This window comes from Oryx dammah, unplaced genomic scaffold (assembly GCF_014754425.2).
Source record: "Oryx dammah isolate SB20612 unplaced genomic scaffold, SCBI_Odam_1.1 HiC_scaffold_17, whole genome shotgun sequence".
NCBI classification, from domain to species: Eukaryota; Metazoa; Chordata; class Mammalia; order Artiodactyla; family Bovidae; genus Oryx; species Oryx dammah.
Window position 1 is genome coordinate 1,716,023 of NW_024070201.1, and position 25,082 is coordinate 1,741,104.

Genomic DNA, 25,082 nt, shown 5'->3' on the forward strand with positions numbered 1-25,082 from the left:
GACAAGAGTGAACATCAACATTCTAGGAATCAGAGAACTAAGACGGACTGGAATGGGTGAATTTAACTCAGATGACCATTATATCTACTACTGTGGGCAGGAATCCCTTAGAAGAAATGGAGTAACCATCATTGTCAACAAAAGAGTCCAAAATGCAGTACGTGGATGCAATCTCAAAAATGGCAGAATGATCTCTGTTCGTTTCCAATGCAATCCATTCAATATCACGGTAATCCAAGTCCAGTAATGCTGAAGAAGTTGAAGTTGAACGGTTCTATGAAGACCTACAAGGCCTTCTAGAACTAACACCCAAAAAAGATGTCTTTTTCATTATAGGGGACTGGAATGCAAAAGTAGGAAGTTAAGAAACACCTGGAATAACCGGCAAATTTGGCCTTGGAGTATGAAATGAAGGAGGGCAAAGGCTAATATAACTCTATCAAGAGAACTCACTAGTCATAGCAAACACCCTCTTCCAACAACACAATAGAAGAGTCTACACATGGACATCACCAGATGGTCAACACCAAAATCAGATTGATTGTATTGTTTGCAGACAAAGATGGAGAAACTATATACAGTCAGCAAAAACAAGACTGGAAGCTGACTGTGGCTCAGATCATGAACTCCTTATTGCCAAATTCACCTGAAATTGAAGAAAGTGGAGAAAACCACTAGACCATTCAAATATGACCTAAATTAAATCCCTTATGACTATATAGTAGAAGTGAGAAATAGATTTAAGGGACTAGATCTGATAGACAGAGTGCCTGAGGAACTATGGATGGAGGTTTATGACATTGTACAGGAGACAGGAATCAAGACCTTCTGCAAGGAAAAGAAATGCAAAAAAGCAAAATGGCTGTACGAGGAGGCCTTACAAATAGCTGTGAAAACAAGAGAAGAAAAATGGAAAGGAGAAAAGGAAAGATATACTCATTTGAATGCAGAGTTCCAAAAAATAGCAAGGAGAGATAAGAAAACCTTCCTCAGTGATCAATGCAAAGAAATAAAGGAAAACAATATAATGGGAAAGACTAGAGATCTCTTCAACAAAATTAGAGATACCAAGGGAACATTTCATGCAAAGATGGGCTCGATAAAGGACAGAAATGGCAAGGACCTAACAGAAGCAGAAGACATTAAGAAGAGGTGGCAAGAATACACAGAAGAACTGTACAAAAAAGATCTTCTCAACCCAGATAAGGACGATGGTGTGATAATTCACCTAGAGCCAAATATCCTTGAATGTGAACTCAAGTGGGCCTTAGGAAGCATCACTACGAACAAAGCTAGTGGAGGTGATGGAATTCCAGTTGAGCTGTTTCAAATCCTGAAAGATGATGCTGTGAAAGTGCTGAACTCAATATGCCAGCAAATTTGGAAAACTCAGCAGTGGCCACAGAACTGGAAAAGGTTAGGTTTCATTCCAATCTCAAAAAAAGGCAATACCAAAGAATGCTCAAACTACTGCACAATTGCACTCATTTCACACGCTAGTAAAGTAATGCTTAAAATTCTCCAAGCCAGGCTTCAGCAATATGTGAACGGTGAACTTCCAGATGTTCAAGCTGGTTTTTAAAAAGGCAGAGGAACCAGAGATCAAATTGCCAACATCCGCTGGACCATGGAAAAAGCAGGAGAGTTCCAGAAAAACATCTATTTATGCTTTATTGACTACACCAAAGCTTTGACTGTGTGGATCACAACAAACTGTGGAAAATTCTGAAAGAGATGGGAATACCAGACCACCTGACCTCCCTCTTGAAAAATCTGTATGCAAGTCAGGAAGCAACAGTTAGAACTGGACATGGAACAACAGACTGGTTCCAAATAGGAAAAGGAGTACATCAAAGCTGTATATTGTCACCCTGCTTATTGAACTTATATGCAGTGTACATCATGAGAAACACTGGACTGGATGAAGCACAGCTGGAATCAAGATTGCCAGGAGCAATATCAATAACCTCAGATATGCAGATGACATCACTCTTATGGCAGAAAGTGAAGAAGAATTAAAGAGCCTCTTGATGCAAGTGAAAGAGGAGAGTGAAAAAGTTGGCTTAAAGCTCAACATTCAGAAAACTAAGATCATGGCATCTGGTCCCATCACTTCATGGGAAATAGATGGGGAAACAGTGGAAACAGTGGCTGACTTTATTTTTCTGAGCTCCAAAATCACTGCAGATGGTGACTGCAGCCATGAAAGGCAAAGACGCTTACTCTTGGAAGGAAAGTTATGACTAACCTAGACACCAACCTCTGCTAAAAAGCAGAGACATTACTTTGCCAACAAAGGTCCGTCTAGTCAAGACTATGTATGGGTTTTCCAGTGGTCATGTATGGATGTGAGAGTTGGACTATAAAGAAAGCTGAGCGCCGAAGAATTGATGCATTTGAACCGTGGTGTTGGAGAAGACTCTCGAGAGTCCCTTGGACTGCAGGGAGATCCAACCAGTCCATCCTAAAGGAGATCAGTCCTGAGTGTTCATTGGAAGGACTGATGTTGAAAATGAAACTCCAGTACTTTGGCCACCTGATGTGAAGAATGACTCATTGGAAAAGACCCTTATGCTGGGAAAGATTGAGGGCAGGAGGAGAAGGGGACGACAGAGGATGCGATGGTTGGGTGGCATCACCGACTCGATGGACATAGGTTTGGGTGAACTCCGGGAGTTGGTGATGGACAGGAAGCCTGGCGTGCTGCAGTTCATGGGGTCTCATGGGGTCGCAAATAATCAGACACGACTGAGCGACTGAACTGAACTGAACTGAAACTTCTTTGTTGAATTTCCAGATGCAGTTGATAAAACTCATGTTTTCAATGAAATGTATGCAATTGATTGCAGGGAAGCCTTGTTTTCTCCAGTCCATGGAGTCACAAAGAGTCAGATACAATTGAGAGACTAACAGCAACAACAAATTGCTCACTGGTCTATATGTTTTGAAAGTCTTGTTTCCTTCAAGTTTTTACTGTCATGTTAGTATTTATGAACATGTTAAAATAAAATAGTCATTAGCATATAAAAAGAAACACTATATTATTTATAAATATTGCATGTATGCTGCTGCTGTTGCTAAGTCGCTTCAGTCGTGTCCGACTCTGTGCGACCCCATAGACAGCAGCCCACCAGGCTCCCCCATCCCTGGGATAATTAACAGAATATAGAAAAAATAATTTTTTAATACGTTTTGCCACATTGCTTAGTTTGATCCAAAATTATGAGTATAAATCAATTCAGCAGTTATTTTTAATTGCCCATATGAATTTGAAAGTGAAAGTAAAAGTCACTCAGTTGTGTCTGACCCTTTGCACCCCAGGCCAGAATTCTGTAGGCCAGATTACTGGAGTGGGTAGCCTTTCCCTTTTCCAGGGATCTTCCCAACTCAGGCATCAAACCCAGGTCTCCCATATTGCGGGCAGATTCTTTACCATATGAGCCACAAGGGAAGCCCAAGAATACTGGAGTGGGTGTCCCATCCCTTCTTCAGTGAATCTTCTCAACCCAGGAATTGAACTGGGGTCTCCTGCATTGCAGTTGGATTCTTTATCAACTGAGCTCTCAGGGAATTTGTGCTAATACATTTAATATCAGTGAAAAATTTAATTAAAACAAAATAAATGTACTGTGAGATCTATCCTCTCCTCAACTTCTACATGTACTTAAAAAAATAATTTAAAAAGCATGTCAGTTGCTTCCTGTTAATTTTCCTTTGCATATGATGGTTTACAACATAAAAATAGGTTTCACAGTTTAGTACTCTATTAAAATGCAGCCACCTTCCAGATCTCAGCAGCCCATTCTCTGGGAAAGCAAATTTTCTTTGTTAATGAGTTAATGAGTTTCCACAACAGAAAAACTATAGCTCTGAGACACATTCTGGAGAGTCTTCAGATATTGACAAGACCTTGATATTTTGTATTTAAAGACAACCTGTGGGTTCATGAGTATCTCCCTGCATCCCAAGAAAAATGATTTAGAAGTAATGGCAAATTAAAAACCAAAAATTTACCCAACTGTATCTATTTATCTGAAATCTACTTGGAATTTTTGAAAAATAAATCCAAGTATTGTGATACAGAACCATGGTTTGTACATAGATGTCATGTGGACCATGGAATTACTGGGAAGAAAGACAGTTCAGGGTGAACAATAGCTCAAAAGTCATTTCCTAAAGTAAAAGATATTAAAGTTTGTACCTAGAACCTCATGTGAAATATTTTTTCTCTCTAAGAACTCTTCCCATGCCTGATCTCATTTAAGTGGAAAGTAGGCATGTTTTTTCTTCTAGAGAAAGAAACTGGGTGAAGAAGAGTTTTGTAATGCTCTTGTAATGTAAAAATATGGCAAGTATTTAAATTGCTAAACTGTAGGAAATATCAGAGAAATATTTGTCTTTTTTGGATTCCTAAAGATGAATTGTACACAAACATAACCATAATATAATGTATGAGTAAATATCTCTGTTTTTATGGTAGAGGCTTCCCTCGTAGTTCAGTTGTTAAACAATCTGCCTGCAATGCAGGAAACCCTGTCCTGGGTTAGGAAGATCTCCTGGAGAAAGGATAGGCTATCCATTCCAGTATTATTGGGCTTCCCTGATGACTCAGATGGTAAAGAATCGCCTGCAATGTGGGGGATCTGGGTTCAATCCCTGGGTTGGGAAGATCCCCTGGAGGAGGGCATGGCAACCCACTCCACTATTCTTGCCTGGAGAATCCCCATGGACAGAGGAGCCTGGTGAGTTGCAGTTCATGGGATTGCTAAAGAGTTGGACACAACTGAGTGACTAAGCACCACACACAGCAAATATCTCTGTATTTACAGTAGACTTTGCCTGCAATGTAGGGATTGAGGGGCCATGAGAAGCCTCTGTTTTACTCAAAGTTGGTTCCTGGGAGAGATGATTTGACCAGATCTGTCCTGAAAAACATGGCTTAATACTTATACTAACCTTGAGGAGAAAAGTTATGGGCCCTGGGACTGATAACATTTTGTGGCAGTTAAGGGAGTAGCTTTGAAGCTAGATAATGAGCCTTGGTCTCCACCCCAGCTCCATCTCTTTCTAGTTGAACATCCTTGTGCAGGTTACTTAGTTTCTCTGAACCTTACTTTTCTTTTATATAAAATGAGAAAAATATGTCTAGTTTTCAGATTGCTATAAGATTAAATATTAAAATGTACAAAAATTTTCCTTCATATGTCTGGCATATAATCTACTCTCAATAAATATAATATTTATGATTAACAAAGGTCTATCTAGTCAAAGCTATGGTTTCTCCAGTAGTCATGTATGGATGTGAGAGTTGGGCTCTAAAGAAAGCTGAGTACAAAAGAATTAGTGTTTTGAACCTTGGTGTTAGAGAAGACTCTTGAGAGTGTCTTGGACTGCAAGGAGATCCACCCAGTCCATCCTGAAGGAAATCAGTTCTGAATATTCATTGGAAGGACTGATGCTGAAGCTGAAACTCCAATACTTTGGCCACCTGATGTGAAGAACTGACTCATTTGAAAAGATCCTGATGGTGGGAAAGATTGAAGGCAGGAGGAAAAGGGAATGACAGAAGATGAGATGGTTGGATGGCATCACCGACTCAGTGGACATGAGTCTGAGTAAACTCTGGGAGTTGGTGATGGACAGGAAGGCCTGGTGTACTGCAGTCCATGGGGTCACAAAGAGTCAGACACGACTGAGCGACTGAACTGAACTGACCTGAAGAATTATTGAAATCATGGAAGCCTGGTTTTAGAGCATGTTTGTAAGATCACTGGAATTCCTAGAAGATTCCACAGTACTTAGAAACTGAGACTTCAGAAAGAGCTTTATGGATTCTGTTTAATGAGACTCTGGTTAATTTTCTGTTAGAGAATACAGCGAACTGATACGCGAACTCTCTTATCTATATTGTAAAGTAATTAACCTCCAATTTAAATAAATAAATTTATATTTAAAAAAAGAAATGAACTATGTGTATGTATGTGTATATATATATAAACAAAGATAGCTCCCTTATGGGCAAATGTTCGGTTTATAAGAATGACTGCTTGCTTTTCAGACATACTGCCAAAACTCACCAGCTTAGTGTTTCTCACAGGAGTTCATTTTTAAGTTTGATATTCCTGACAGAATGCCCCAGAAAAACAAGGATAGATAAGTCTACACCAATTCACACTTCAGATTTCTTTTAACAGTTTTAGACAAATATCAGCTGAGTGTGAAGATGTATTGTTCATTACTTTCCCAACTTTTAAAAAAATTTCTCCTCTAAAAACCTTAATTTTTGTTATCATCATGGTTCAATAGGCCATGAAAAGATTCTCTGCTTTAAATATCTCACTTGATGATACCACTAGTTACCACCAGCTTCCTTTTTCCATTATTCTTTCTTTAATGAGGAGATCATTTTACTTTTTGTACTTACTGTTTTGGGAAATATGGACTGTCTTTTGCATTTTAGAAAGGTTCTACTTAAATGGCTAATTTTGCAGAATTTGATATGTGATAGTCTGATTACCAGTTAGTCAATTTTCTTAGGGACTTGTAGAATATTCTTTCTGCTCCATAGGTAGCAGAGGGACTTAGCTTAAAATGGGCTTCTTCCTTTCTTGTTGCAAACTGTGTGCTACAGAGTGAGTAGAATCAGTGTTTACATTAAATTTTTTCTTGGCAGCGTATCTCCGTCCTTTTCTTCAGGAAGTACACTTAAAAGGGTGCATCATACAGCCTGCCTTTCAAACTGCCATTTCGTGTTCTACCCTACCTGATCTGGATCATATAGGCTCTTGCCTGCTCTGTATCGGCTAGCAGTGTGCACTCACAGCAATGCCACTAAAAGGGTGAAAGTCTGGAGATGGTTTTCATGGCAGCTTCAAATCAAGGAGCACACGCTATGACAGACTGGAGCAAAACACAACTTTGAAAGCCTTTACCATCTTCCAGTGTGTGACATTAATTATCCTGCCTCCAGCCTGTCTTTGGATCTTGCCTGTACCATTTCTATCTATTCAAACTCTAACTTCACACCCTCACTTTGAATCTCAGCTCCTCCATGCAGCCTTCTTTGATTTGTTTTCCTCTACCAGGAAGTGATCTCTTCTGCTTTAGGCTTTCCAAATGCTTTTTCTTTGACTGCTGTATTGAATTTACTGTATTCTATCTTGCTAGAAAATAAACTCTTTTAGGGCAGAGTCTACTCAAGTGGGTTAATGAGTAGAAAGCTTCTGAAGTCAGATATATCTGAATTAAAATCTTTGTTTTCTCATTTATAGGCCTTAGACAAATAGCTATAATATATTGCACTGTAGCAGAAAGTGAAAAGGAACTAAAGAGTCTGTTGATGAAGGTGAAAGAGGAGAGTGAAAAAGATGGCTTAAAACTCAACATTCAAAGAACTAAAATCATGGCATCTCATCCCATCACTTTATGGCAAATAGGTGGGAAACAGTAGAAACAGTGACAAACTTTATTTTATTGGGCTCCAAAATCACTGCAGATGGTGACTGCAGCCATGAAATTGAAAGGCACTTGCTCCTTGGAAGAAAATCTATGATAAACCTAGACAGTGTCTTAAAAAGCAGAGACATTACTTTGCTGACAAACGTCCATCTAGTCAAAGCTATGGTTTTTTTCCAGTAGTCGTGCATGGATGTGAGAGCTGGACCATAAATAAGGCAGAGCACTGAAGAATTAATGCTTTTAAACTGTGGTGTTGGAGAAGACTCTTGAGAGTTCCTTGGACTGCAAGGAGATCCAATCAGTCTGTCCTAAAGGAAATCAACCCTGCGTATTCATTGGAAGGACTGATGCTGAAGCTGAAACTCAAATACTTTGGCCACCTGATATGAAGAACCAACTTATTGGAAAAGACTGATGCTGGGAAAGATTGAAGGCAGTAGAAGGCGATGATGAAAAATGAGATGGTGGATAGCATCACTGACTTGATGGATATGAGTTTGAGCCAGCTCCAGGAGATGGTGAAGGACAGCGAAGTTGGATGCTACAGTCCATAGGGTTGCAAAAAGTCAGACATGACTGAGTGACTGAACAGCAACAACAACAATTGCACTATAATTTTCTCACTGGGAAAAGGCAGAAAATAGTACTCCATTACAGGCTCATTGTGAGGATTAAATTACACCAAGTCCAGTGCTTGGAACATAGCAGGCATTTCATAAATTGTAACTATCAATACTATATTAACACAGGAAAGTATATTTGGGAAAGTTTGTTTTTTTAACATCCAAGTGTTGAAGCAGATAATTTTTAGAAAAGGTAAGTTGAACATATCTTTCTTAAGCATCTTAGCTAATGCTAGAGAAAAGGAATGTTAAAAAGTTATATGTTAGGTGTAGCAAAATTTATAGTCAGTTTCTGTGGTGGAATTGTATTGCTCTAATATATAAAGAACTTTTTGGATGTTGAGGACATTGCTGATGCTTATGATGCTTAGTCACATCACAAGATCACCAATTATCTTCTGAAATCCAAAAGTCTATCACCAGCAGCTTTCTGAACAACCTCCCTGGTCCCTCAGTTGAAGTATCTCTCTCTCTCTTCAACCTAACAGTAATTGTAATAATATTATCTTCCATCAACTCTTTTCTTTGAATATTTATTTCAGGAACATTTAGCCTTCTATAATATGCCTATTCATTAGAAGTAGTTTTCTTGTTCTCTCTCTAATGGTTTCAGAAATGACTACATGAAAATGAATAAGTCTCTTACTTACATTGTGCGCTTTCCTGAAGAGTATATTATGGGTTTTCTGGGATTCCTTTTGTTAAACCTTTAAAAAATTGCTTTTGTTTTGGATAAGGAATATAAACAGTGAGTAAATGGTTCATTTCAGCTTTGGTACACCATTAACATCAATCATATGACACAATAATTTATTTCAGCATGACCCTTGACCCTTATCAACACAGGTTTGAACTGCTCAGGTCCACTTTTAAATGGATTCTTTTCACAGTAAATACCACAATACTACACAATCTGTGTGGGTTGAAGCCTCAGATGTGTAACTGCAGCAGTGGATGAACCACATATATGGAGGGCCCATTATAATTCTGACACAGATTTTTGACTGTGTGGAGAGTTAGATTCCTTAAATCCCACTTTGTTCAAGGGTTAGCCATATTCACAATTTTTTAAAAATGTAAACTATCCAGCTATATTTCACCTATAAAATTTTAAAAATGTCAAATGCAAACTAAGAAAACAGTTCAAGTGTGGCTCACCTTTCTAGGTCCTGTGCTCTTTAGTTCGAACACATCCATTGTGTAATTGACCCTACGTCCATAGTGGTCAAATTGAACATTTCCTGTTAGTCCTTGAATTTGAACCTATGAATGAAAAAGAAAATCTACACATGTAATCATTTGCCATTTTACTTACAGAAATCTTTATCTGCTAAGCTTATGACTACACATGGGTGTGGAACTATAATCTATAAGCAACTCACTAAAACAAGCCATGGGGTATTTGAGCCACTGGGATAGAATTCGATAGATGAATATCAAAGAAATATATAAGTGATTCTGTTACGTACTTGAAAGATAAATATTTTTTTATTATGAAGTTTCCATTGTACTTCTTCAATTTTGAAATATTATTTGTAAGAATAGAAACATGGTTTCCTTTTTAGTTACTTTTCAGTTTTATCTACACATCCATATAATAGGTTAAATAACCCTGATAACCAGAGCAGATCATATTTCTCCTTGCTAGTGTTAAAATTAAGACATTCAGAAAAATACACATATTTTTTGAAAATATTCAAGTGTACTTTATTCCAAATCCTTTTAATTCATTTAAACTTATGTTCTGAACCTGTGGCATTTCAGAACATTTAAAATGTATTACTAAAAATACACACATATTACAGTAATCATTTGTTATATAACTATAAAAGACTAAAATAAATACTTAATCCAAGGTTACAAGGCAATTTGAAGGTCTATTGAGACAGTCAGTAGATAGTAGTCTAAGACTGTATGCCAAATATTTCAGGTTCTTCTGCATTCTGGGCCCAAGGTGGGCTTGTTCTTTATGGACCCTTTCTGGTTAGCTAGGTCTCTGTGACTCTTTCTGACAAAAGTGTTGTAAACACATGTAATGAGTGCTAAAGCATTTAATTGCCAATTAGAAACCTCCCTACAACTCTTTTCTTTTGCAGCATTCAAGATGGTAGCTGCTATGTCAGCTTGGGCCCCTGAATGATTATAAAAAGCAGAGTGCCCCTACTAATCTGATGTGTGTCTGTGAGTGTGAAATCCTCCTTTGCTGTTTTAAGCCACTGAAGCTTGGGGTTGTTGATTACTGTTACATAACCTAGCTTAATGGCTAAGCATCTACAGCATCTACATAACATATAAACACCAGTATTCTATCTAGTGGGCTTCCGAGGTGGCTCAGTGGTAAAGAAGCTGTCTGCCAAACAGGAGATGTGAGTTCAATTCCTTTGTTGGGAAGATCCCCTGGGGGGAGAAATGGCAAACCACTCCAGTATTCTTGCCTGGGAAATTCCATGGACAGAGGATCCTGGCAGACTACAGTCCATGGCTTCACAAAGAGTTGGGCATGACTTAGCAAATAAACCACTACCTCCACCATTCTATCCAGTATCCTATGTAGAAATGTCTCAGAAATGACAATGGCTCAATATATTAAAATGGAAATTGTAATATATAAGTATTTGCCAATAGATTATTTTGTTTCCCTGAATACTCCATTTAAAAAGGACAGTGAAATAAATTGAAGGCTTCCCAGGTTGTTCTAGTGGTAAAGAACCTGCCTGCCAATGCAGGAGACATAAGAGATGCAGGGTTGGGAAGATATCCTGGAGGAGGGCATGGAAACCCACTCCAGTATTCTTGCCTGGAGAATCCCATGCACCCTGGCAGGCTGCAGTCCATAGGGTTGCAAAGAGTTGGACACAACAGAAGTGACTTAGCACACATCCACATGTGAAACAAACTGAACATAAATAAAATTGTGAGTTACCTGTTTGAGTGTCCTCTCCATGTCAATTCCCTGGCCCCATGGAGCAGCTGGGTTTGCCAGACAATCTCCAGCATTTCCTCTCCTGGAAATATCAATTTTCTGTCTTCTGAGACTTCGGAATGTTTCAGCCATCACAAGGACTCCATCATAAGTCAGAGCAGATGTATACTAACAAAATTAAAGTAAATATAATGGTAAAATGTTAAATTCTTATCAATCTTTAGGATTTGTCTGGGGACTATGTGGGTTTTTGACATAAAGTACCATGCTATCTGAAGGGCAGATAAATTACTGCCTTTAATTTAACTTCCCCTTAAATTAAATTCCTTTAATTTAACTTTAATTAATTTCCTATAGCTGCAGAAGTTTCTACTTTTGCCTTATCACAAACACTGTATATCAGTTCTTACCACTATGATTTTAAAAAAGGAGAAAACATACTCTGTAAAATAGAAATTCTATTGCACAGTTTTCCATCAGTTGGGAGAAGCAAACCCTCTAGGTGAGGTCTTTCTGTTGTGTCCAAGTAGAAACAGCTAATGTACTTTTTTAAAAGACTAAATGCAGTATTTCCACAATCTACCTTGTAGTCTCTTGTTGTGGGTGAGCCTCAGGAGGGCTGGGGTATTTCACTCTTTCCTTCTGTCAATGTCCATCAGGTTTTCCTTAGATTTCATATATGTTTCTTGACTTAAAGTGTTTATCTCTGTCTAGTTTTTCAGAAGAATGAATGGGAATACTTATTGTTACTTTAAATATAGGGTACCAGAAGTAACATCTACTTATTTACCAAAAGTATATACACATTGCTAAATAAACATGAGTACTGTTATGCCCATGCCTGCAGAGTGTGTTCAGGAAGGTTAGATCATTTCTCTAAGTTTTTATTGTAACTTAGGATCAAAGTGGAGAAAAAAAATACAGATCATCTGTTTTCTGATGGTCTCCCATGCTTCTCTTTGAGAAAAGAGAAATAATCTCAGGAAAAGATTATTAAGGTTAAGAGAGAAAATGAAGAAACACTGAGAAGAAAATGTGGTTTGTTTAATCTGAAAATTAAGAGAACAAGGAATACTTGTAAAATCTGTTTACAGAATTCCTAATCATATGAAAAATATGGTACGATTTTCTTGAAGTATGGCAGAGCATGAACCACTGATCATGATGAAAAACTACACTTTCTCTTTCAAGAATTTCATATATGCACAATTCTATATGATTAACACATTCTAAGCTTATAGTAAGGGTAGCTTTGTGTCATGGAACATGGAAGATGATCTTGATTTGATGCTTATAAATTAAGAAAAATCATTAGAAATTTAAATTGTGGTAAGTAAACTTAGGCAATATGACTATTAAGTATAGCAGTCAGTTTTCCCAGGAAGGACTGAAATACAGATAAGATAAAGAATACAAACTCTAACAAAGAACTTTTCAATGGTAAAGAATCTAATTAAAGCTTCATCAGAAAGATTTATATGTGACATGTAAATTATAAGTCTTGCTATATATTCTTCAAGGACATGAAAAAATGGACTTAAAGATAAACATACACACTCATAATTGGAGTGGTATGGTTGATGAAAATTAAGATACTTAACCAAAAATGGATATACCTCCTCCCCTGCCTGGACCAACATACTTTTGGGTAGAGAAAGCCATCAAATCATCTTTCTGGATGGCAAGAAATGAAAAACAAGCATTGACACAGAAAGAAAAAATAAAAAGCAATGCTAACAGTCTAGGATCAAGAGAGAAAAAAAGAAAACTATTGTTGTTTTTCTAAATGGGAGAAAAAACCTGAGAAGATATGACACCAAAAAAGCAAAAGCACTTGCTGTGTTTAAAAAGTCCATTCATTTTAATGAAACAAGTGAACTACAAAAGAGAACAGATATCGTACAGACTGGAGCAGAGCAAAGTGGATATTCAGCCAGTGGCAAAGCCTTTGACAGGTCATAGAGCTGATAAATGGAAAGAAGCAGTAGTTAAAATTGGTTTTACTTTTTAAAAGGATTTCATTATTTTCTATGAGTCCTATTGTGCTACAGTCCAAGAAATCATATTTATGGGCACATATGCCCATAAATTTCTAGATGGAATCTAGACATTCTTATTAAACATACTCTTCATTTTGGAAGTAAGGCACACTTCCCTGGTAGCTCAAATGGTAAAGAATCCGCCTAAAATAAGGGAGATCTGGGTTTGATCCCTGGGTTGGGAAGATCCCCTGGAGAAGGAAATGGCAATCCCCCCCCAGTATTCTTGCCTGGAGAATTCCATGGACTGAGGAGTCTGGTGAGCTACAGTCCATGGGATCGCAAAGAGTTGGGCACGACTGAGCAACTAACACTAACTGAAACTAAGTGTTGACCTAGAGCTATTTATTGCTTTAAGCAGTGATTAGAATGATGGGATGAATTCTGTTTATCAAAGATTGTATATAAAAAGGTATAGTTTGGTGGAATCATAGTGCAGTAACAGGGATCTAGGTTTTGAGAAGAAATAACTACATGAATTCTAATTCCATTCATAGTTTTATGGAAATGTGTAGTATGTTTTCTGGTTACAAAGTACAAAACAGAACAAAATAAAATAATGACTATTTTCTGTGTAGTTGTGAGGATAAAATTTCATATTATATCTGAGAGTTCTTTGAAAAGTGTGCTAGACACTAGCTAGGAACTGTGACAACTACATGTGTGTGAAGTCACTTCAGTCCTGTACTACTCTTTGTAACCCCATAGACTGTAGCCCACTAAGCTCCTCTGACCATGGGATTCTCTAGGCAAGAATGCTGGAGTGGGTTGCCATTTTCTCCTACAGGGAATCTTTCTGGCCCAGGGATCCCACTAGTGCCACCTGGGAAGCCTACACAGATGGCCCAAAGGTGTAGTGTTAAAGTCCTGTCTAGTGTTCCTGAGTGCAAGAAGGCTGTGATGTGCTTTATAGAGAAAATATATGTTCAGTAAGCTTTGTTCAGGCTTGAGTTATACTGCTACTGACTGTGAATTCAATTAATATTAACTGATTGACAATATCTTAAATAAGATGTTTAAACAGAAACATACATATAACAAAGTGTATGTGTTGATTGGTTGACAAAACTGTTGTGCCTAACTTTGTAATTTTCCTTAGAAGTAAGGGTTCAATATTCGTTCATTCAGTGTTCATGGCAGCTTTATAGAATGTAACTACCATAAATAATGAGAAATGACTGCATGTATTTATTAAATGGTCACTGGATACCTAGCATACTAAGAGAGCTGTGAAAAATAAAACAAAGTGCCCAAAGCTATGACATAGATAAGTCTGGTTGGAGATTTTCAAATAGTACACCTTATGATAGGCTAAAGGCAAAAGAGGGAAGGAATAACCACACCAGTGTATCTGGACAGAAGGACCACAGTGGACAAATATTATTACACATTGTCACTGAAATTAAAAAAAAAAAAAAAAACAAAAAACAGTTACAAGGAACTACAAGACACTGCCAAGAAGTTTGAAGCCCATTCTAGATACTGAAACTCTCAGGATAATAAGGACTTGAATAGATGGTTTATAGAATAAATGCTGAGATTAAAAAAATAGCTGAAAAATATGTGAGGAACAAAGAGAAGAAAGAGAAGAAAGAGAAGGGCAAGACTGTTTCTACATACACTGATGAATAATGGGAGGAACATGCTGTAAAGGAAATTATTCAGATGAGTTTGGAAGGAAGCTTGATGCTTGTTTTTCCTTGTGTGTTAATATTTGAAATAATTGAGCCTTTGGGATAATTTTCCTCTGAGCCAGCTTGAAGGAAAAGCAGACTGAAAGACTTCTTAAGTTTCTTTTTATCCTGAAGGTGGTGTGCATCTTGAAGATATTTTTGCTTTTTAATATGCTTTCATATGTATTATCTAAGCTTGCAAAGTGGTGCAATATAGTGGACAATGCTCTTGTCTAAGGCTCAAGGAGTTCATAACTTGGTCCTGGGCAAACATTTAAAAAATCTGGTCCTTGACTCAAGGACAATCAATTAACATACCATTTAATATCTTGCATTTAGAAATTTGTAAAATCAGAGGGTGGACTATAGTGCTTGACACATAGTAGATACTCAGTAAATGCTTTCTTTTGAAAGTAGTGAAAACGGTATGACTAGCCAAACTGCTATACTACACAGAGGAAATTGACAAAGCTGGAAGAATTGAGATTTTCTACCATAGATTATAGTTTTCTAGGCTTCAATTTCCAAATTATGTTTGAAACTTTTTACTTGAATACACTGTCAATGAGAGATTAGTAAAAGTTGTTTAAATGATGAAGTCTTATTATCAGTTCAGTTCAGTTCAGTCCTCAGTCATGTCTGATTCTTTATGATCCCATGGACTGCAGCACACCAGGCCTCCCTGTCCATCACCAACTCCTGGAGTTTACTCAAATTCATGCCCATTGAGTCAGATGGCATTACCGACTCAATATCTTATTATGGAGAAGCTCAAAACCACTAAGTTAGAGTTTAAGAAATATTATGCCATTATCTACATGATATCGAAGGAATTTATCTTTTCAGGAGAGAAAAAAATGTGCTTATGATCAGAAATTTACCAACTCCCTTTACAAATATCAGTAACATACTTCTGCAATGTCTGTCAGATTAAATTAAACAATCTGACATTTTACTGTTAAATTGAAAGAGAAATTTTGCAGAAGCTATATATTTTACATTTTTTACCACTTTCCTTACTTATTGTAAATCATTTTGCAAATATAGTTGTTTTCTGAGTGGAATAGTTACTAGTGGTTATTCACATTTGAAATAATTTTAAAAATATATAATTTATTCAGGGACATTCACATGCAAATTAATAATAATAATAAACTACTTGAGGAAATGGCTAACATCTCCTCCATAAAATATAAAAATTTAGAAAATATTGATTTGTGTGACAAATAGTGACAAAATATTTCTGTCCCAGGCCAAACTGTGCCTGACAAAATAGAAGAATTGCATAATGAACTTTCTACCTTAAATTTTAAAAAGTACTAAAAATACATAAGATAAAAACAAATAAATACCTTTGGAGGTGTCTCAGATCCTGGATATTCTCTCTGATCTAGTTTCTTCCAGCGATCCATTAATTTGGTCACCATAGGTGTATTAAAATCTACCAACTGGAATCCTGTAACATTGGCTCCACCGTGTATAAATCTCTCAAGAGAAATATCCTTGAATCCCTATAAAAATCAGTATGACAGTTTGTTAAGCTTAGTTAATTACTGGAGTTAATAGTTAACATTTTGGCTCCTCAATGTTAACATGAATTTTTAACCAATATGATTCAAAAGTGATGGCTATAAACAACTGGAAGATTATGTCAATGTTGACATAATAACAATTATGTCAATTTAGCTGTTAAACTCTGTCATTCAAAATCTAATGCATGACACCACATCAACAACAACAACAATAAAAAAAGACAAAAATCACATGATCATCTCACCAGATATGGAAAAATCATTTGACAAAATTCACCATCCATTCATGATAAATATTCCCATCAAAGTGAATATAATGGACACATATATCAACATAATAAAAGCTATTAGTGACAAACCTACAGTCAACATAATATTCAATGGTGAAAATCTGAAAGCCTTCTTGCTAAAATTTGGAATAAAACAAGGATGCCCACTGTCACCTCTTCTATTCAACATACTATTGAAAGTCCTAGCCACAGCAATTAGACAAAAAAAAAAGAAACAAAATGTTATTCAAATTGGTAGGGAAAAGGTAAAGTTGTCATTATCTGCAGATGACATGATATTATATATAGAAAACGCTAAAGATTCCACAGAAAAACTACTAGAACTGATTAAAAAAATAGCATGGTAATAGGATACAAGATTAACATACAGAAATCTGCTGCATTTTAACACTAATAATACATATCAGAAAGTGAATGTAAAAAAAAATTATTAGATACATCAAAAAAAACTTAAAATACCTAGGCATAAACTTTACCACAGAGGTTAAAGACTTAAATGCTAAGATCTATAAAACAATGATAAAGGAAACTGAAGACGATTCAAAGAAATAGAAAAATAACCCATGCTCTTAGATTGGAAGAGTTAATATTATTAAAATGGCCAACTACCTAAAGTAATATACAGATTTAATGAGATCCTTATCAAATAACCATGACATTTTTCACAGAACTAGAATGAATAATCCTAAAATTTATATGGAGTCACAAACGACCCAGAATTAAAAAGCAATCTTGAAGAAAAAGAACAATGGTGGAGACCTAACTGTCTCATATTTCAGACAGTAATATAAAGCTACAGTAATCAAAACAGCATGGTCTTGGCACAAAAACAGACATATGGGTCAATAGAACAGAATAGAGAGCCCAGGAAAAAACCAACACAACCTACAGTCAGTTAATCTTCAATGAGACAGGCAAGACTACATAATGGAGAAAAGGAAGTCAATTTCTTCAGCAAGTGGCTTCGGAAAGCTGGACAGCTGCATATAAATCAATGATGTAAGAACATGCCTTCAAACCATACATAAATATAAACTCAGAATGCCTTAAAGATTTAAATACAAGACCTGATCCCATAAACCTCCTAGAAGAAAACATAGGCAAAACCATCTCTGACATAAATTGAGCACTATTGCCTTGGTCAGTCTCTGAAAGCCAAAAAAATAAAAGCAAAAATAAACAAATGGGAACTAATCAAATTTAAAAACTTTTGAGCAGCAAAGGAAATCATAAACAAAATGAAAAGGCAACCTACAGGGTGGAAGAAAATATTTGCAAATGATGTGACTGACAAGGACTTAATACAAGTGCTCATACAGCTTAATATCACAAAGACAAGCAACCCAATCAAAAAAAAAAAAAATGGGCAGAAGACTTATACTGACATTTTTCCAAAGAAGACATTCAGATGGTCAAAAAGCACATGAAAAATGCTCAACATTGCTTATCATTAGAGAAACGCAAATCAAAATCACAATGAGGGATCACCTCACACAAGTCAAAATAGACATCTTCAAAAAGTCTACAGATAATAAATGCTGGTAAGGGTGTGGAGGAAAGGGAGCCCGCTGACACTGTCTGATGCGAATGTAAATTGGTATAACCACTACCGAGAACAGTATGGCAGTTCCTTAAAAAACTAAAAATAGAGTTGCCATATGGTTCAGCAGTTCTACTCTTGGGCATATGTCTGGAGAAAATTCTAATTTGAAAAGACATCTGCACCCCAGTGTTCATAGTAGCATTATTCACAATAACCAAGACATGGAAACAACCTAGATGTTCATCAACAAATGAATGAATAAAGAAGATATGGCATATACACATTATGAAATATTGCTCAACCATAATAGAAGGAATGCATGCAGCAACATGCATGGGCCTAGACATTATCATACTCTGTCTGAATTGTCAGACAGAAAAGGACAAATATCATATGATATCACTTGTATGTGGAATTAGAATAAAATAATACAAATTAATTCATTTACAAAACAGACTTAACAGACATAGGAAGCAAATTTATGTTTACTAAAGGAGGAGAGGTGGGAAGGATAAATTAAGAATTTGGGATTAACAAATATATACTACTACATACAAAATAGATAAACAATATGCTAACATATATAATAGGGAACTACATTCAATATTTTTAAATAATCTATAATGGGAAATAATCTGAAAAAGAATATATATATATATAAATACATATATACACACACGCATGAGTATGTGTATAACTGAATCACTTTACTTCTGAAACTAACACATTACAAATCAAGTATATTTCAATAAAAAAATATAACACATGAGAAAAGGATAACCCTGTATGCGAGACAGCAAAAGAGACACAAATGTATAGAATGGTCTTTTGGACTCTGTGGGAGAGGGAGAGGGTGGGATGATTTGGGAGAATGGCATTGAAACATGTATAATATCATATAAGAAATGAATCGCCAGTCCAGGTTCAATGCAGGATACTGGATGCTTGGGGCTGGTGCACTGGGATGACCCAGAGGGATGGTATGGGGAGGGAGGGGGAGGGGGGTTCAGGATGGGGAACATGTGTACACCCGTGGTGGATTCATGTTGATGTATGGCAAAACCAATACACTATTGTAAAGTAATTAGCCTCCAATTAAAATAAATAAATTTAAAAAAAGAAAGAAAAGGATATAAATGTTTCTAGTTCAGTTCAACTCAATTTAACAAGTATCAGTATTTCTGAAAAGCCTCTGAGTGCCTTTTATGAAGCATGGAGGAGGATTCAGGAGATGAATGAAAAGCATCAAATATAAGACACCTAAGCAGATACGTGTCTTGTGTGAAAATGTGTCTTATAATAATATTAACGTTTTATGGTACTCTGAGTCTGTGATGTGTAACACTTTTCACGGAGGTTCAGCTTAGTTACAAAGTGGTTTAAAAGAAGATAGAGATAGTGTTTTGAGACAGAGAGGGTGAAAGCTTTGATTATATCAGTCACTACACTCCTCATAGTTCTGGGAAATGGCAGTGCATGAGAAGAGAGCAAATAGGCCATTTACGTGTGGTAGGGAAATATACAAGTCCCAGCAGGTGGAGTGAGGAAAGTGGACAGGAAGGTGTAACGTCATTTGGTTCAGAGGTAGTTAACTAAGTTAAACAAATTCTGGAAAAAAGTTATTTATTTTCTAGCTATATCTTTCTATCATCTATCTGTTTATCTCTCATTTCTCTCTCTCTCTACCTTTTACATATGTATTCCATACCTGGCTCTATTTTTCCATTAGAAATTTGAGGTAACTTACAAAAACACACACCCAATTTCGTGAACAAACAATTATAGGAAAAAGACAAAAAGTATATTACAAAAGTGAATTATTATAACCAAAGACATTAACTCAGACAAAAGTAAACCACACACACAGAGTCTGAAGCATCTGCACTTGCTTTCCTGTCTGTCCCCTTTAAGTATTTAGGAAATTTTTTTTTTTTAATGTGAATTTGATTCAGTAGTCTTGAGAAAAAGTTTATCTTTTCCCCCTTTTTTTGTCAACATAAATTATGCAGCAGTGACCCTACAGTTATAGTAGGAATCAAGGAGAAGAGGCAAACCTAGTGTTACCTATCCTGTTGCATGTGTCTCAGCCATGATTTTGGAAACTTCCCTGTTTTTAATTTTAATAACAAAGAGAAATTTCTTACTGGCCAATATATGCATGTTACTGTCTGGCTACTGGCAACTAAGGGACGATGAAAGACCCAGAGTGTGTATTCATAGTTAATATTAATACTGGGCTGATTATGTATCAGGCATTGTGGTAAGCACATTCCACTGATTATCAATCTAATTTAATTCTCACAACAAACTTATGAGATATATCCTATCTTACAAATTACGAAGCCAAGTGTCAGTGGGTTAAAGCAAAACTATTCAAGATCTCCCAGCAAATACATATTAGAACCAAAAGATTCTCAACTTTGCTTTTTAAAAATTATGCTCTTGTGTATTTTTACACAAATATGTGTTTTCCCTTGAAGAAATAGGGCTTCCCCTGTGGATCAGCTGGTAAAGAATCCGCTGCAATGTGGGAGACCTGGGTTAGATCCCTGGGTTGGGAAGATCCCCTGGAGAAGGGAATGGCTACTCACTACAGTATTCTGGCCTGGAGAATTCCATGGACTATACAGTCCATGGGGTTGCAAAGAGTTGGACACGACTGAACGACTTTCACTTTTCATGTGTTTTCAATTTTGATATTTATCATAGTATTCTTAGGAAAGGCAGGGAGATACTGTAGAAAGCAATCCAGGCTCTGAATCCCATTTCTGCAACTTTTTAGCCTTAGGTTTCCCACATGCAAAATAAGAAAGATAATGCTAATACAGTTAGAACATCTGGTTTGAATTTAATAAATAATGGCTATTGTTAATTAATTAAGTCAATAAATATTTATTTCATGTCAATTATATGCTAGCTGATTTGACAGTTCATCAGTAATATTCTCATTTTACTGGGAAGAAAATTAGACACCAGAAATGAAATATATGATTTTTGAAACTGGAAAAACACTATCAGTCTCTAGCTAGTTAAATGTCAGTTGAACATTTGTTCATAAAAGTGAGAAGATAGAGCAGACCCAGAGATAGGCAAATAATTTCAATTTTCCAAAAGCTACAGTGATTCAACTATTGCATTAGTTGCTAACTGATAACATTATTATTTTATTTTAGGAGTTGGTGAAATAGAATACCTGCCAAGTTTTTTTTTTTTTTTGATAGAGTTTTCCCACAGGTACAATACCTGCAGACAATGCTGCAGCCTTCAGAAAAATCATCTGATGTAAAGCCTAACTGATAAATAATAGTTTACATTTCTCTGATTCCATTCTGTTGCTATGTTGAAGGTAAAGGAAAAAAGATTACCAATCTGATTATAAGCTTCTTTTAGTTATAATCTGAAGAATAGTAAGTGACTCAGTTAATTTTAGCTATGTCTATTTGAGTATAGGCAATATTTTTTCTTTCATATTTTAAACTAATTTCATATAGAAAATCGATAGGCTGTAGACTGGAAAGCAGTTTTCATGGAAGGTTACTTTGATGACTAAGTAGGTTTTAGTTTTTAAGCACAGGATACTGTGGAACTGTGGAACAAACAGTTTCCAGAACAAATTGTGGAAAATTCTTCAATAGATTGGAATACCAGACCACCTTACCTGTTTCTTGAGAAATCAGTGTGCAGGTCAAGAAGCAACAGTTAGAACTGGACATGGAACAAGAGATGGGTTTGAAATTGGGAAAGGAGTGTATCAAGGCTGTATATTGTCACCCTGCTTATTTAACTTCTATGCAGAGTACATCATGTGAAATGCCGGGCTGAATGAAGCACAAGTGGAAATCAAGATTGCTGGGAGAAATATCAGTATAACCTCAGATATGCAGATGACACCATCCTTATGGCAGAAAGCAAAGAAGAACTAAAGAGCCTCTTGATGAATGTGAAAGAGGAGAGTGAAAATCTGGCTTTAAGCTCAACAATTCAAAAAACAAAGATCATGGCATCCGATCCATCACTTTATGGCAAATAGATGGGGAAAAAATGGAAACAGAGAATTTATTTTGGGGGGGCTCCTAAATCACTGCAGATGGTGACTGCAGCCAGTGGTGAAATGAAAAGATGCTTGCTCCTTGGAAGAAAAGCTATGACCAACCTAGACAGCATGTTAAAAAGTAGAGACATTACTTTGCCAATATGTAGTCAAAGCTATGGTTTTCCAGTAGTTGTGTATGGATGTGAGAGGTGGACTATAAAGAAAGCTGAACTCTGAAGAACTGATGCTTTTGAACTGTGGTATTGGAGAAGACTCTTGAGAATTCCTTCGACTGCAAGGAAATCCAACCAGTCCTTCCTAAAGGAAATCAATCCTGAATATTCTTTGGAAGGACTGATGCTGAAGCTGAAGCTCCAATACTTTGGCCACCTGATGTGAAGAAGTGACTTATTTGAAAAGACCCTGATGCTGTGAAAGATTGAAGGGAGGAGGAGAAGGGGACGACAGAGGATGAGATGGTTTGATGACATAACCAACTCGATGGACATGAGTTTGAGCAAGTTTGAGCTCCAGGTATTGGCGATTGACAGGGAAGCCTGGCATGCTGCTGTCCATGGGTTCAGAAAGAGTAGGACGTGACTGAGCTACTGAACCAAACTGAACTGACTGTGGAAATGAAAGTGTGGAAAATATTGTAATAAAATTATCTCTACAGTCCTAGAGCAGTGAAGGGAGAGGTGGTCAGTGGTTAAATAACTAAGTAAATAATGCCCCAGAGGGCAGAGGGGAGACCAGTGAGAGAGTTTCTGCTTATTGAAATGGGCTATTCAACAACATGTGCATTTCACAATAGTTAATGGCATCCTAAGAAAATATTAATTTCCAACTTGGCTTTCCTTTTAATTTTCATTTAGAGTTGATACATCCTCTAGGAAGGAGAGGGAAAGTGAAATTAATAAATTAGAGAACTTCAGATATCCTAATGATTACTGATGTAAATATACAGGTTCATCATATCATATGTGTTTAATAAATACTTATTTTATATTTTTCTAATTAAGAAAGAATTTCTGCTGTTTTGCATTTCAGGTTCACATGTTGACTAAATCATACTGAGACAGCTCAGGTGCACTTAAAAGAAAGAGTGTCAAATAGAATGGGAGAAATTCCCTTTTAACACCTTTTAAATGTTAGGTTAAAAATTGACTTGGAAAGGTGGTCCCAAGATTGTGGAAGAATAGGGCGGAGAGACCACTTTCCCCCACAAATTCATCAAAAGGTCATTTGAATGCTGAGAAACTTCCACAAAACAACGTCTGCACAGAAAGGCAGCCCCTTCTCTTCAAAAGGAGGTATGACAAAATATAAAAGACAAAAAGAGTGACAAAAGAGTTAGGGATGGAGACCTATCCTGGGGAGGGAGTCACGAAGGAGGAGTTTCCAAACAGCAGGAAACTCTCTCACCTGCAGATCTGTGGGGAGTTTTGGAATCTCAGAGAGCAACGTAACTGGGCAGAAAAAGAAAAAAAACCCACAAAATAGGTGCCTAACCAAAACTTCCAGCAGAGAAGTAGCCCAGATGCTCGCATCAGCCACCAGAGGCTGGACAGGGAGGCACAGGCTGCATGCTTAGGGTAAGGACCAGGCCTGAATGCCCTGAGAAGAATCTGAGGGAGCTAACAGGAGACAGCAGCCCAAACCGTGGGATAGCCAGAGAGAGAGAGAGAAAGAACTTTCCTGCGAAATGCTCTAACTTAATGCACAGCCTGGCCCACTCACAGAGCAAATGATTGAGTGATCACCAAAGGAGTGCTAGCCAGTTGCATACAATCCCCTCCCTGCCAGATGCAGAGAGGCAGGCGGGCTACAGCCAGAGCCAGAAGGCAACGGGCTGCTCCAATCTCGGCCTCAGAGACTGGCATCCTCCACCAAACTGTGAGCAGGCCCCCAGTTGCTAACCACGTCTTCCTGGGATCCTGGATATTTGACATCTGCCAGGAGGGTCATAGCCTGAGATCAGCTTCCCAGAGGAGACACATGGCACACCCAAGACCAGAGAGGTGATTAAGATGCATGGCCCACCTGGGACAGTGTGCTCCTCAAGCTCCTGGTCGCCTGAACTGCTTAGACCTGGGAAGGGCACAAAACGCATGCCCACCAGAGTCTGTGCCCTTGTGGAGTGCCCGAGAACCTGAACCCGAGTGGATTAGACCTGAGAAGTGCATGAAACCCAGGGCCTGCTTTGGACAGTGCCCTGCAGAGCACCCTGCAGCCTGAGCAGTGTAGAACCAGAAAGCACAAGCCGTGAGCTTGGGCAAACCCAGTGTGGTCCATACACTGCGAGCACTCCCCACACACACCAGTGAAATTGTTTGCAGGGTTCCTCCCTCCCCAAAACACAACTGAACAAGTGAGCGTAAATAAGTGACCACATTTGCCCCTGCCGGGAGCCACCATGGGAAATCCCACCCATGACAAAAGTCATGTGGAAGAGAACTGTTAAGCAAGGCTTCAGAACTCAAGGGGCTCTCTAGGCTTTCTGGAACGTCTACCTCCAAACCAGAATCTGTCTGTTTTACTATTTCATGACTTTCACCAACTCTTCTGACATGAACAGGGGGCTATTCCTGACCACCTTTCTCTGGAAAAGATCAACTTAGGGCTATAGCTAATAAGTCTCCTGGACATGAAAAGAATATTTCCAATCAATACCCCTCTGTTAGCATTTTAGCTTGCTTGGCAGATATATCCAGACTCTTGCAGCTACGCATATGATTATTTACATCCTCCCAACTGTGAGAGGCATGGAAAGCCTAAAACATAGAGCCTGTTAAAGAGTTAAAAGTTATTAGAGTAGTGCTAGGCATAGGATTTCATTATTGGGCCAATGCTTGTTGCTAAGTTCCCATGTCTCTTATCCACTGTGCACCTGGGAGCGCATTAGTTAACATAGTGAGAATGTAAGAAAAACAAGTGTAGCCTTGAAGTTAACCACACCACACTTTTG

At 37.4% G+C, this 25,082-nt stretch overlaps 1 protein-coding gene across 7 annotated transcripts in view; it reads right to left on the reverse strand.

The window, feature by feature from the left end:
• The window catches only part of GRIA4 (glutamate ionotropic receptor AMPA type subunit 4), a 635,903-nt gene that overhangs the window by 75,116 nt on the left and 535,705 nt on the right, over nucleotides 1-25,082 (reverse strand). For all 7 annotated transcript variants that reach the window (XM_040257825.1, XM_040257824.1, XM_040257823.1 and 4 more), the window contains 3 exons: nucleotides 16,069-16,227; nucleotides 11,005-11,172; nucleotides 9,240-9,344 (listed from right to left, as the gene is read on the reverse strand). In XM_040257825.1, the coding sequence (XP_040113759.1) occupies nucleotides 9,240-9,344; nucleotides 11,005-11,172; nucleotides 16,069-16,227 (432 nt within the window). The remainder of the gene's footprint in view (nucleotides 1-9,239; nucleotides 9,345-11,004; nucleotides 11,173-16,068; nucleotides 16,228-25,082) is intronic.